The sequence below is a fragment of the Cibotium barometz genome, chromosome 54, assembly GCF_041138505.1.
Source record: "Cibotium barometz isolate CiBa-2024 chromosome 54, ASM4113850v1, whole genome shotgun sequence".
NCBI lineage: Eukaryota > Viridiplantae > Streptophyta > Polypodiopsida > Cyatheales > Cibotiaceae > Cibotium > Cibotium barometz.
In genome coordinates this window covers 33,932,854-33,946,180 of record NC_141099.1, presented here as the reverse complement: position 1 = coordinate 33,946,180, position 13,327 = coordinate 33,932,854, and the positions used below count along the sequence as shown (strand labels likewise).

At 39.3% G+C, this 13,327-nt stretch overlaps 1 protein-coding gene across 1 annotated transcript; it reads right to left on the bottom strand.

Annotated features, from left to right (window-relative positions):
* Positions 1-4,326: 4,326 nt before the first annotated feature.
* LOC147608073 (glucose-1-phosphate adenylyltransferase large subunit 1-like) lies at positions 4,327-10,793 on the bottom strand. The gene is made up of 15 exons (XM_086789801.1): positions 10,302-10,793; positions 8,462-8,584; positions 8,121-8,294; positions 7,855-7,947; positions 7,541-7,624; positions 7,395-7,450; positions 6,897-6,990; positions 6,605-6,717; positions 6,445-6,517; positions 6,272-6,352; positions 5,582-5,668; positions 5,384-5,488; positions 5,188-5,294; positions 5,043-5,103; positions 4,327-4,946 (listed from the first exon to the last, which is right to left on the bottom strand). The coding sequence occupies exons 1-15, from the start codon at positions 10,557-10,559 to the stop codon at positions 4,845-4,847; spliced, it is 1,611 nt and encodes a 536-aa protein (XP_086645927.1). The 5' UTR covers positions 10,560-10,793; the 3' UTR covers positions 4,327-4,844.
* Positions 10,794-13,327: the final 2,534 nt, after the last annotated feature.

The following is a 13,327-nucleotide window of genomic DNA, read 5'->3' as shown; positions in this document are numbered from 1 at the left end:
ATGCTAAGCAACCCTAGGACTTAAAGGGACCACCATGACCCCATAACAACTGTACACATGCGCCATGCTACAACACCAACTTGCCAGCTGGAACTAGAAAGACAGAGCTCAATCAACAAGCACGTTAGCAAAGTTGGCAGATAGCAGTGATGTCAAGGCTGTCGTCGTGGAATATGAAAGCGACTCTCCACCTTCGCTCAATGGGCCAAAACGGTAAGCCAAATCCTTAAAACCAAGTTGTACATATGTAACGTAGCACTTCCTATTAATTGTACATACACATACTTGGGAATGATTATATTAAAAAAACCTTGAAATCCAAAACATATGTAACGTAGAACTTTCTATTAATTATACACACACATATACTCGAGAATGATTAAAAAAAAACTTTGAAACCCAAAACAAAACTAAAGAACAACCAAAAATTAAGAACACGCACATGAACCTACAAGAAGCACATAGCATATACACACACCCACACTCACCAGCATGTGCATCCACACATCCACACATGCACACTCAACCCTCCTCCTATAAACTATCCCGTCTTAGGCCCTTTTAATTTTTCTTCCCCTTAGATTCTTTAAAATTGTCCTCCTAAGTTTTTGAAACTCTCCCCTCAGGAAAAAATTCCATACGTAAAAACACCCACACACAACCTTACCCACAAAAAAAGTTGGCTCACGTCACCATGTCATTACGTTGTTGTTGACATCTCCATGTCATCACGTATGCTCATGTTGCCACATCATCATCTTAATTTTTTTTTATAGCTCACATCACTATGCCATCACCTAGGCTCATGTTGCCATATCATCACACCCAAAAGAAAAGGAGGTTGGTTTATGTTGCCATGTCATCACATTAGCTCATGTTGCCACATCATCACCCTTAAGAAAATGAAAAAAAATGCATCATGTAGGCTCACATGGCCACATCATCACCCGAGAAAATAAAATCTATTTCACTTGCAAGTCGAGGAAGGTCGGTAGTGCTTCCCTTGTTTCCACCGATATTGCCATGCTTTAAGCAAGTAGACCGAATAGCACCAACATTTTAAAAAGAGGTTCAAGAAGCACCTGGATCCCTTCAGCCATGTCTGGTAAGCTATCCATAGTTTGCAGTTTACCCATGTACCTATCAGATTGGGTGTCCTAAATTCTTTTATTCTCATGGACAACCCAATCTCATTCCCAACCGCCTTATCGGGTAGCCTCGTTACACATCAACAACTATCGTTACACACATCAACTACCAATTTTCTATTTTGTTCCCACTTGCCTTATCGGCCAACCTTGTTACACATAAATTACTAATTTCCTATCTCAAATCATGTGTAAGAGTTACAAGACTTTGGTGCACAACGAGATCTCACAGCAAACCTTGGGAAAAGCAAGGTTATGGTCTTCAATACATCCCCTCTAAAAAGGCAAACAAATAAAGTAGTGTGTAGGTACATCTCTACATGGGGGAACCTTGCTGGATGCAAGCCTGGCTCATGGTACAACCCATCCCTTGGACCTTCCTACAATCAGCCAAGAAGAACCTTGTGTGGCCTTACCTTTGACTATACCACCCCTTGATCCACGTCGTCTCTATCCCGTAGGCTCGACAATCCCACATCCCTTGAGCCACAGAGGCAACCCAACCCTCTTATAGATGTGGGCACAACCATGCACAAATTCACTACCATTCTTCAAACACTCTACTAATCTTGATTCCCCCCAAGAAAAGGGTTATCAAGTAAATGTCGAAGAAAGTAGCAAAAAGAGTCCAAGAACATAGTTGTGTGTTGGAGAAGTCTTTGTGCTGGAGGAGTACGTCCACGCCCATTGCCCATGCATGGCACCTGAATATTTCACTCTATGGGTATCACAATTTTTTCACTTCTCATATCTCATGGCACGTATGTATATACACATGCACTTGCAACTACCTCGTCTGCGCTAACCCTCTAGGTACATCTCTAGATGGGAGGACCATGGCGGGCAAGCTTGGCCCATGGTACAACTCATTACTTGGAGAACCCTCAATCTTGCAAGTACTTCCAACAAGCTTCCAAGATTATATCCTCTGCTTTGACTCTAATTCTAACACCAACAAAATCTCATCCTGGTTTGTGACGTATTTGTCAAGAAAAAGCCCAATCTCTAGGCATCACGCTAGAGATTTGGGCATAACACCCCCTACCATGCCAAGACATCCCGGACCTCCACATTGAGGTCCTAGCACTCATTTCATTAAACACAAAGTGCGGATTGCTTACCAATGTTGAAGGGTCCACACCACTTCCACAACCAATGGAGGAGAACCTCTATGTAGCCTATCACTTCCCATGTTGCCTCCATAAGCTACTTGCCATCAAGGCTATCCAAAGCTTCCTATCACTTTGCCATACATCTAGCCTTTGGATCGATCTCGAACTAATCTTGGACCATCCACTTTCCAACAGAAGCATCACCATCGACTTGGGTGATTGACTTGTGTGATGCGAGTGCGCGATCACTATTAAGAAGGGAGGTATGTTAACCACTTTGTTGGTTAACATGGTTTTACCTGCCGGACTTACGATAAGGTACTTTGTCATCTTACCCTCATGAACAAACACTTAACTTTTGCAAGATGGCATTAAAATATATAAAGCAGCCCTACCACGATTTTAATATCAAATAGCAAAAGTCTACAGACTTAGTGTACATAGTTACTTAAGACTAGTAATAGAGGCTAATCTATTTTTAAGTTTGGTCGGCCTAGTATAAAAACTAGTTTCGTGTATGTCATTTTTTACAATAAGTAATATACAATTATTCCCTTGTAATGGTTTATTTGTGAGCTCTCTTTCTTCCCTCTTCTTGCTTAATGGATGCATGCTAGATAGGTTTGATTGTAGGTTTTTTTTCTTGCAATAGCTTTTTCTTCTGTCCTTGCCTTTGTGAGAGAGAACCATTGTGAAGGACTGCCTCTTCTTACCTCCATCTAGTAAGTACTAAGTGCTCTCCTTTCACCCTTTTACCAAAAGACATTCCGGTGTGACAACAAAGTGAGGATGTGATAGACGAACTAACACAACAACAATAGAAAGTTACATTTGTAGCTCGAAGGCAAGACTCAACGACACATGCTTTGGTAAGAGTCTAAGGTAAGCTCTTGACTTGAATAATGCACACATACACATATATAGATTATGTTTTAATGGATGGAAATGCATGGTGAAATGTACTCTCAAATAAATACATCTTACATGTAATGTCTCTGTTTCTCTTTCTCTCTGTCACACTGACATGCATACATACACGTTTACTCACTCTCAAATGTTAAAACTCTCTCTCTCTCTCTCTCTCTCTCTCTCTCTCTCTCACACACACACACACACACACACACACACGCGCGCGCCTACACATGCACACAAATACACTCTCCCACAGAAATTCTCTCTTACACATGTACACATGCAAATATATATTATATATAATATTATGTTTTATTATATTTACACATATATCTATACATACATACATACATATATAATTTTACTTAATTAAATTTAAATTTAATGAGTAAGGATGTATGGTGAGGTGTGATCACTCTCAAATAAATACATTGAGTGACATGTCTTTTCTTTATATTAAAAAAAAGAAACACACCTACATGTTGAAGTTTACCTATGAAACTCACCTTTTAAAAGGAAAGCCTCTATTTTCTCTCAAAGAAATCATTAGGTAAAAGAAGGATAGCTTTCCTTTCAAAATTTGAGAAAAAGGGAAAGCTCGTTTCTCCCTCCTCTCCTTAATTGGCCACTTGAAATTATGTTTTATTAATAAAGGTATAGAAGTATAGATAAAGTGATTCAAGTATCGATAAAGTAATTCAAATGTTGCTTAGTTAATAAAACAAATTGTATTGAAAGCAGTATAGAAAGGTTTGCCGTACATCCTTGGTTGCCTTTTCTAGTTCCTTGATTCCGTCCGCCTGTGAACTCGAGTAACAGCTGGTAAGGAGAAAGGGAGGCGAGGATTAGATATTTCAACAAGACTCATCGCACGGTTGTAACCATTGCAAACAAACCGACAGGCAGAGCTACTCTATATGTACGTCGTCATCGAGGCTCTCTGTTTTTAGCTATGAAATTTTACTGGCCTTCCACTGCATAAGGGCCTAGGGGACACTTAAAAGTCTTAAAGCGTTCACGAAATCAGATATTTTTGATGACTTGAAATGGAGCAAAGTTCAAACCCTCCTTCAATGGCAAGACAAGGGAAACAGGGCAACTTAAGCACTCAATGGAAAAACCTTTGAGGCTTGATCAACTCATGATTCAGATACTTTTGGCTAAAATCCAAACTGTACAACTGTTCTTGTATTAGCATAAGCAGCTGGTTCAACATGATTACTGCAGGTCCAAACAAAATAGGCATCCGTGTGAGGGTGGGCCTCGAAAAGCAAAGAACCTAGATTCAGTAGCTCAATATATACCATGCCCAAATGTCCATGGGGAAGGTAGTGAATTAAAAGGGAGCTTATTCAAAACGTTACTTTACACACCTCTTTAAGAGAGTTCTCTGTACAATGTTAATTAAGGAGAAGAGAGTTTTCTGTACATGAAAGGATTTTCTGCAGGCAAACATGCTGTGTATATGATATTCGGATCTCAAGATCCCAACAAATCTGCACAGGTGTACAGACTTTCCGGTTCTCTTCATCAGCCAGCCACAAGGCTGGCCTATCCCCTCGTATATACGAGCACAAGATGCTCGCTTCTCTAACTTGCTAACAAGCCAGTTGAGTGTTCTCTTGCTATTGCAGCTGTGTTTGTCTGTCTCATCTTAAGGTAAGACGAGTATTCAAATCACAGTCCCATCTTTGATAAGCGAATTCTTCAAAATAACTGTTATGCCTGTGCGGATGTAAAATCCTTCACATGGCCTTTCTGCCTCTTGTACGTGCTGTAACATATTCAAACTAGTAAGTTCACAAGACAAAATTTCACCAGTATGTCAACATAACTGCATGAAACAAAAACTCAATGCTGGTTGACGTACATCTGTATTTGCTATCACCACATTCCTACCTATCCTCGCATTTTTATCAATTATACAATCCCTGGCAAAGTAGACACAATAATTAGCACCTCCTTGCTTCTGTGAAGAAACGAATCACATCAGAATCCATGCAAAAATGATTTACTTGATTTTGGTATTTTCTCCTACTCCAACGGGTACTTTTCCCTCCGCAAGAAGGGCAGCCATCTCTGCTTCTGTTTCGTAAAAATCGGCGCCCATCATCATGACATCCTGCGAACTCCATATGGTTTAGCAACAGCCTACAGAGAAAGTGCAAGTACCCTGTAAGAAACGTGGATATCCTCATTTGAGAATCTCACCTTAAGCTCAACACCAGATTCAAGCCGAGACCGAATCCCGACTATAGAGTGCTCAACACTACACTCCCTTAGGAAACATCCATGGGACACTATCGAGTCAAGGATCTGCAAAAATGAACACCAACATTTGGAACCATGTAATATTCAAGGTGCAAGCTGAAAAATGCCCCAGAAACTTCTAAATTTGAATTTGCATACCCGGCAGCTTTCAATCTTAGTAGGTGGAAGATAGCGTGGAGAAGTAAAGATGGGTTTCTCAGCATCATAGAACCGGAACTTTGGAGGCTGCAAGCAAAAACAAGACGCAGAAATTCAGATGCAGTATCTTATATATATATAAACCTAGATATGAGTCGTCATAGAACCGGAACTTTGGAGGCTGCAAGCAAAAACAAGATGCGGAAATTCAGATGCAGTAATATTATATAAAACTAGATGAATGAAGTCTACTTTTCATGAACTCACTGCCTTGAAAACTTGAGGAAATCATTTAAGACTTAAATTCAGGTGTTTGAAATCCTGAAACAATCATTAGCTCAGAAAATTCTCTCCATAAGAACTCGAGTGTACTCTTGCGAAATCCTTCCAGTAGGAGTATGGACTCCTAGACCATATTTTGCCGTAGGCTAGTTAAACTAGTTCATGAGATTCTTGATCTCAGTTTTGCAATGTGCAACAGAGAATGGATTTCTCTTTTTTTCTTTCCTAGGAGGAAACATAGCGAGAACAAGACTTTGACATAGTCACAATGCACCCTAGAACAGCAATGAATATAAACAAAGCAGTAGATTCTGTAGACCTAACTTCCTAATGCCCTTACCAAGTCAAAATGTATCTTGGAGAAATTAAATTATCATGCATTTATATTCATGAGAGAGTGAGAGAGACCTGATCTGTAAGAGCCAAATTCGCGTCAAAGAAAGATTTAATTGTTCCTATATCCTCCCAATAATCATCAAAGAGAAAAGCCTGAGTCCAAAGGTCAAAAATCAGCGTACATCGAATCAGGTGCATGAAATATCAATCAAACAAATGAACGAAGTAGCTGAAACTCAGCCTACTTGGACATTGTACTCTTTAGCTGATGCTGGTATAATCTCTGAACCGAAATCATTTGAGGTTGGATATCGCCACCTAGATCGAGTGAAAACAGAGCATTAGACCTTTCTAAGCTCTTAAACAGCACCAATGCGACACTTAAGCTGTGCACTTTCTTCTCACCTCAGTAGCTTCAGCAATATGTCAATCCTAAATGCATAAATTCCCATAGATGCAATGTATGGTTTTTTCCTAGCTTCCTGTGGAGAGAGCCCCAGCACAGTCGTGTCTACTTGCTGCAGGACACATGAAACATTTGACATTAACAACGATCAGCCTCTGGATTACAGGTACCATCATTGTAACTGTGCACAAAGAAAGATGCATGAAACTAAATAATTTTGGTAAGCAAGTTATGCTCCAACAGTGTGATGTTTTCATGCCATAGTATTTGTCAAAATTGTACTACTCTTACCATGGATTTCAAATCAGCCCCTTTTGGTTTCTCATTGAAATATAAAACCCTTCCTCTGCTATCAATTTTCATTAATCCATAATCTGAGGCACGACTGCAGAGAGCAACTCAACATTGTTAGCAATCCAGAATGCTGATATGAAGTGAGATTCAATGCTATAGCTAACAATCAAATTTTACTGCTATTGGCAATCTTGTGAGCTTCAAGACGCATTTCACCTCACAACCCCCCTGTTGTTTGATGAATGCAGATGAGGTCAGATGTTTCTTTAAAATTTCTTTTCCCTACTAGACCTTTGTTATCCTCTTGTACTTGATGCCTGCCTGACCAGTAAAAGATTTTGAGTTCGTTTGTGAGTTTTGATTCAGATACACCACTGTACTATGCCTTGGCTCTTACCGCTTCCCCTTTTCTTTTCTTCGTTGAATTGGATGAAAGACAAAATATGCTTGTCACCAAAAACTATACATAAGTGGAAAGCTTTTGAAACATTGTACCTCTCATCAATTGGTACACAAGAAATGGTGATATCTGCACCCGTATTTTGATGCTTCTGCAGGCGTGGACATAAGAAGTTAGAAAAACACGTCAAGATGTAGGCAGCAATCTTTACAAAGGAGTTTGGAAACCATGATTGCTTGACCTGAAGGAAGTCCATATAATCCATACGGTACAAGTGATCTCCTGAAAGAATAAGCACGTGCTGCAGGTGCTTATTTTTGGCATCCTGTCATCCAAATCAAGAATAGGCATTACTTCAAATCTTGAGTTACAAACATTAAAAAAAGTAATCAAAGCGAAGACATCAATTCTGTATCAGTGTAGAGAAAAACAACTCAACCATTTCAAACCGGGTCCATTGGCATGCACAAAACTCCGTAACAGTCGTTACCTTCAAACAAAAGGCTTATCACAGGAGATGCCTGAATCTCTTGTAAAGGTACACAGAATCTTTACCTCAAAAAGCCACGTGAACTGACGAACAGCATCTGCGGTTCCTTGAAACCAATTCATTCCTGCCTCACCAGGAGTTTGAGTTGCTGCTAACACCTATACAACATCGGGGCATAGACACAGTCAGCATTCAAGTGACGACAATGCATTCCTTGATGACGACAGACAATGAGACAGTTACTCCTTCAGGGGCTTCTGTAACTCAAATGAATAGCGAGTTTGGGATGAAAGGATGAGCAAAGCACTGGAGCTTGAGAATAGGAACAAACCTCAACAAATCCATCTCCAAAATATACTCCATTGCCAGAAGTGTACGTCCGAGCCAAGTGTCGATTAAGCGAAAATGAGTTGAACTGAGTGAGTATGTAAATTTTATTGATTCCACTGTTGATGCAATTGCTCATCGGCACATCTATCAACCTGTATGCGCCACCGATTGGAACCTGCAACAATATAGAAGTGAATCAACATACTTTTGAGTTTCAATCTTCAGTCTGCTTATTCTCGAAGATATTTCAATTTCGGATGCACTTCTGATGCTGCCTTAGCTATATGCTCACGAAGATTCGAGACAGGAAAGTGGTATCGTTTGATAGAGGAAAAAACTCACTGCTGGCTTTGCTCTTCTCCTGGTGAGAGGAAAGAGTCGAGTCCCTGCTCCGCCACCTAGAATAACAGATACAACCGATTTTGGGTCTACCCGTGGTCTTTCAATAGCTATAGGTGTCTGATTCTGCAACATAATGTAGAACAAGTGTAAAAAAAGAGATCTGTTAATAAGTCCATCCAAAGAGCAAGACAAACTGCTGTGCCGCACAAAATAACACTACACCTACTAGAGTAGCTAAAATTAGCCATGCTTTCCAAATATCTCTAGCTAGAACTTTGCAACAGCCATGCTTTTCACATGTATCTAACTAAAACATTACAATATTCATGGTTTCCAATGTTTTTAGCTGAAACCTTGGAATTGCTATGCTTGATGTCGTTGACCTGAGCTTTGCAACAGGTATGCATTAAGATCTTGCTCACCTAAATTAAACAACAGCCATCCTTTCATCCGCTCGAATACATGCAGGAGGGCAATACAATCCTTACTGATAGGCCTCTTCAAACCTTTTAGTGGGGACAATGTCGTGCACATTTTCTCAAATATTATTTATTCTCACAGATTTTGGAATACCAAACCAGTAAATGGCACAAAGTACAGTGTGAATTGACTTGTCACTCATCTCCGATGCATATGTCATGCTAGCACCATAGTTTATGGCACCATTAACCTACATCCCTGCTCAGCAGTGAAAACACTTTGCCGCGCCTCAGTTAATATTCTGTCTCTGCATGTGTACTAGGGGATAACGGGGGTAATTTCAAAGCACAAGCACGTGGGAAAGCAATCCCTACATCAGAGCCTCATTTCAACAGTGAAAGATGGATGTTGCAGCTCTCTCTCTCTCTCTCTCACACACACACGCGCGCGCGCGCACACACAGGGGTGGGTCTTGCAACAAACTCTTGTATCTAACTATGGCCTAGACTGAACCAAACTCCCTCTCCCCCCACCTACCACCCACCACCCACAAAAAAACCCCTCTTATACAGAGGTTTCCCTATGGAAAGCCTAACGTGTGAAGAATCCGAATGTACTAACAATAAAGCCAAACAGAACTTGATTTAGGCGTTACAAACTTCCAAATCGAGTCATAATGAAGCTATTTAAATTAGCAATAATAGTTTGCTCAATTCTACCAAAACCTCTAGCAATTTGCAGTGAATTAGTTTTCAGCTATGGTAAAAAATAGAAACTTGAACTCACCACACCCAGAACAATAATAAAATGCGCTGGAGAAAGAGGTGAAAGAAAAGATGGACAGCATGAGAGCTTTCAATTTGCCATATTGGATGCACATTATGGAGACGCATACTCGAAAGAAAGGGGAGAAACATGGGAAACGATGCCAATGGGGGGAAAATGCAAATAATTCTGCTTCCTAGTAGAACGAAAGCAGGCATGGAGCTCTATCTCTCTCTGGAATAACGATGCAAAGGAGAAAATACAAATAATTCTGCTTCCTAGTAGAAAGATTTCTTTTCACAAAGCAGGCATGGAACACACACACTCTCTCGCTCTCAGGCTTATAAAACGTTTTCTTTTGACAAAGCAGGCATGGATCTCTCTCTCTCTATTTTCCTCGTAAAACGTTTTCTTTTGACAAAGCAGGCATGGAGCTCTCTCTCTCTCTCTCGGGAAACGATGCCAATGCGAAATAATTCTGCTTCTTAGTCGAACGATATCTTTAGACAAAGCAAGCATGAAACGCTCGCTCTCTCTCTCTCTCTCTCTCTCTCTCTCTCTCTCTCTCTCTCTGTGACACACACAGTCGCTCAGAGAGAGAGAGAGAGAGAGAGAGAGAGAGAGAGAGAGAGAGAAGCCGAATGCAGAGAGTTACCACAAGTTCTTTGGCTATGTCAGCGAGCACGGAAGAAATCACCACCGTCTTCTCTAGCTGGTCACGCCCGCGAGACGAGACAATGCGACGAACTTGGGATCCAATGTCATTGAATGCGGTAAGGTAAGGGGAGACGTCGGCGCCGAGAAAAGCCGATCTGCTGCAAAGAGAAGACGATGAGGGACGGGGAAGGCAAGGAAGCCGGGTCTGGGAAGTAGTGGCTTGGATGGAAACACTGTGAAAGGAAGCAGCGGCCATGGCGATGGAGGGGGGGGGGGTTTCGACGGATAATACTAGCGATCTAGAGGTGAAGAAGGACAGGGAAGGTAGGCCAGTGTGGTCAAGAGCTAGGGGTGTTGTGGAGGGAAGGCATTTGCGGGGATGGACTATGAAGAAATTAGGGTTTGGAAGCTGCAAGGGTTTTGCAACACAGAGCTTGAGCTCGCCCGAAGCTTGCAATGAACTGGGAAGCCCCTGGCTTTCTCAAGTAACGAGAGCTTCCCATGCAAGTGCAACTAGTATGCAACCCCAACCGTCCAAACGCTTCAGCGAATCCTCTGCAGCCACGTGTTTCTCCAGGTCACCTCGTTCGCCGGTCCCACCCGCGGCAAACACGTGCCTATCTGACGGGTCCTTGTCCGGGAGATCTCGCCTCGAGGCAGATCCACGTGGCGCAATCTCAACCCACCAACTGGCCCGGCCGCACGTGACCCGTGATACCTGGCAAAGATGTTCTTTTCCAACCAATCAAAATAAAATGATTTATATGAAAAATACCTCAAAAAAACTGAACTTGAAAATTTGATTTTTTTGAAAATATAAACCTTGCAAATTCCAAAGATTACCTTTGAGCTTCAAAATTGACCATTTCAATGGAAACCCTATTTTTTTTGGTTGGAAATTATATCCCTTTAAAATAAAGACAATGAATCAGTTTCACTTAAAAAAGAACATTATTTAAGTGCTAACGGACCAATAATTATCCTTCAACTAATTGTAAGATTCATATCATTGTTGATAATTTTTGTAAATGTTACTAATTTCAATCAATGTGAAAAAAAACCTCTTAAATTTAAAAATACTTGTAATTTTGAGAATTTTGAATATTTTAGTTATAAACACCTTCAAATTATTAAAAAACACCTCCAATGTCTAGAGTACAAAGATTTTTCACCATTTGGATAAATACTTTTTGCACACTGATGTAAATGATCATAACAATGACCACCAAAAAATTTGTCAAAATAATAAAAATCTCCATCTCTGAAAATCAAAGGCAATTTTTGACAATTTTAAGAATTTGAAGGTAATTATAACTAAACCTCCCAAAATTTTAGACTTTTGAAACCTTCAAGTGTAAGTATTTTCCAAATTTAGAGCTACAAATACATTAAACCTTCGCTTTTTTTTTTGCGCATTTCTTCATAGGATTGGAAAACATTTTTCTATAAACAAACCTAGAAATTGCAACTTTAAATTCAACAAGCTCGTTGTGTTTTGTTTGAAATCATAACTAAAGCATTCATAATTTTGAAGGTATTGGAAATTGATTAATGAATATTAACATGTGAAAATACAAAATTGGGATATCCACTATTTATAGCTTGCGGGTTTTCAATGAACACTAATAGTGCATACATACATATATAAATAACTCAATAAATTAATGATAAAGTTGGATTTTTGAAGATTTTATTCATTAAATTTATCAACAGTTTTTTAAATCTTAAAATTCAAAATTAGTAGGTAGTTTTGAAAATTAGTAAGTACTTTTGAAAATGTTATGGAACCAATTTACAATGTTCATAGTAGGGTCCAAAGAAACTAAGACTTGTCAATAATATAGCTTGCCAATCAAAGGGGTGGTGAATGCTTATGGATGGTGGTCAATCAAGAAACCTTGTAAATATTAAACAAACTAGCATCTACAAGTTTTTGTAAAATATAATTAAGGTTGTCATTACTTTGAAGATATGTGCAATAAATAATTCATGTACATTTTCTTTTGAATATTTGCTCATACCACCAACAATTACCCTTACAAATAAATATGTGAATTTTAAACAGTTATCCTTTCGAATATTGGCTCATACCATCAACAATTGCAAATAAATATATGAAATTCAAGGCATATGTTTACGTACTCAAATGTTGTATATAATACAACATTTTCATGTTTAATAATTTGATGTGAACAAGTTGCCTTCCTTGAAGACTCTTATAATATAAATTTGCATGTTTGATGATTTGATGTGAGCAAGTTGCCTTACTTGAACATTCTTAACATATTAGTCATGATATTCTTTATCACTATTGCTTATTGCTGCTTATTGTGTCCCTAGACTAGGCATTACTTTTTTAAAAATTATATATATATTTCCAACTTTTCTAGAAATCAAATGGGCATATTTTTCACATTCTAGTAAAAAGCTTATGATTGTGAGCTATAGTGAACAATTATTCTTTGTTCATTTGCCTTGTTGAAAATGTCATGCTCTATTGCACTACATGTGAAAATGTTATGGTTAAAAATGTCATGCTCTATTGCACTATACATGTGAGTCTCATCGTCTGTTCCATGTTCCATTCACCTCAAAGTAATGATTCTCCTTAAATTCCCTTGACTCAGGCTTGGTATTGCTTGTGAAACATCACTAGCAAACACTGCTACTAGTGTAGAACCATCCTTATCCCATGTGCGAGCTTTGAAAGCCCTTGCAACATGTCCACCTTTTGCCCATTGCGTTTTGTTGAAATGTTGCCCCACCTCCTTTGTTTTCATTCTTAGATCTTTTGTTCAAATGTCTAGTCATTGATATTTGTGCAAGTTGTGCAACTTTTTAGACACCACAACTTTGTGCAACTTTTTAGACACTTCACAACTTGTACATGCTTTTTTGTTTTTAAAAAAAATTTGTGCATGCTTTTGCTCGTGAAAATTAAAAACTCATGCATGCTTCTTCACCTTTGCTACATCAAAAGAAACTTAGCAACTAGGTTCCCTTAAAATGTCAATGAGGAAAATC

Coding starts and splice junctions, on each gene's coding strand:
- LOC147608073 (XM_086789801.1), bottom strand. CDS start 10,559: ATGGCCGCTGCTTCCTTTCACAGTGTTTCCATCCAAGCCACTACTTCC. Junction 7,451..7,540: donor ATTATATGGACTTCCTTCAG/GTCAAGCAATCA, acceptor CCACGCCTGCAG/AAGCATCAAAATACGGGTGC. Junction 4,947..5,042: donor TGGTGATAGCAAATACAGAT/GTACGTCAACCA, acceptor AATATGTTACAG/CACGTACAAGAGGCAGAAAG.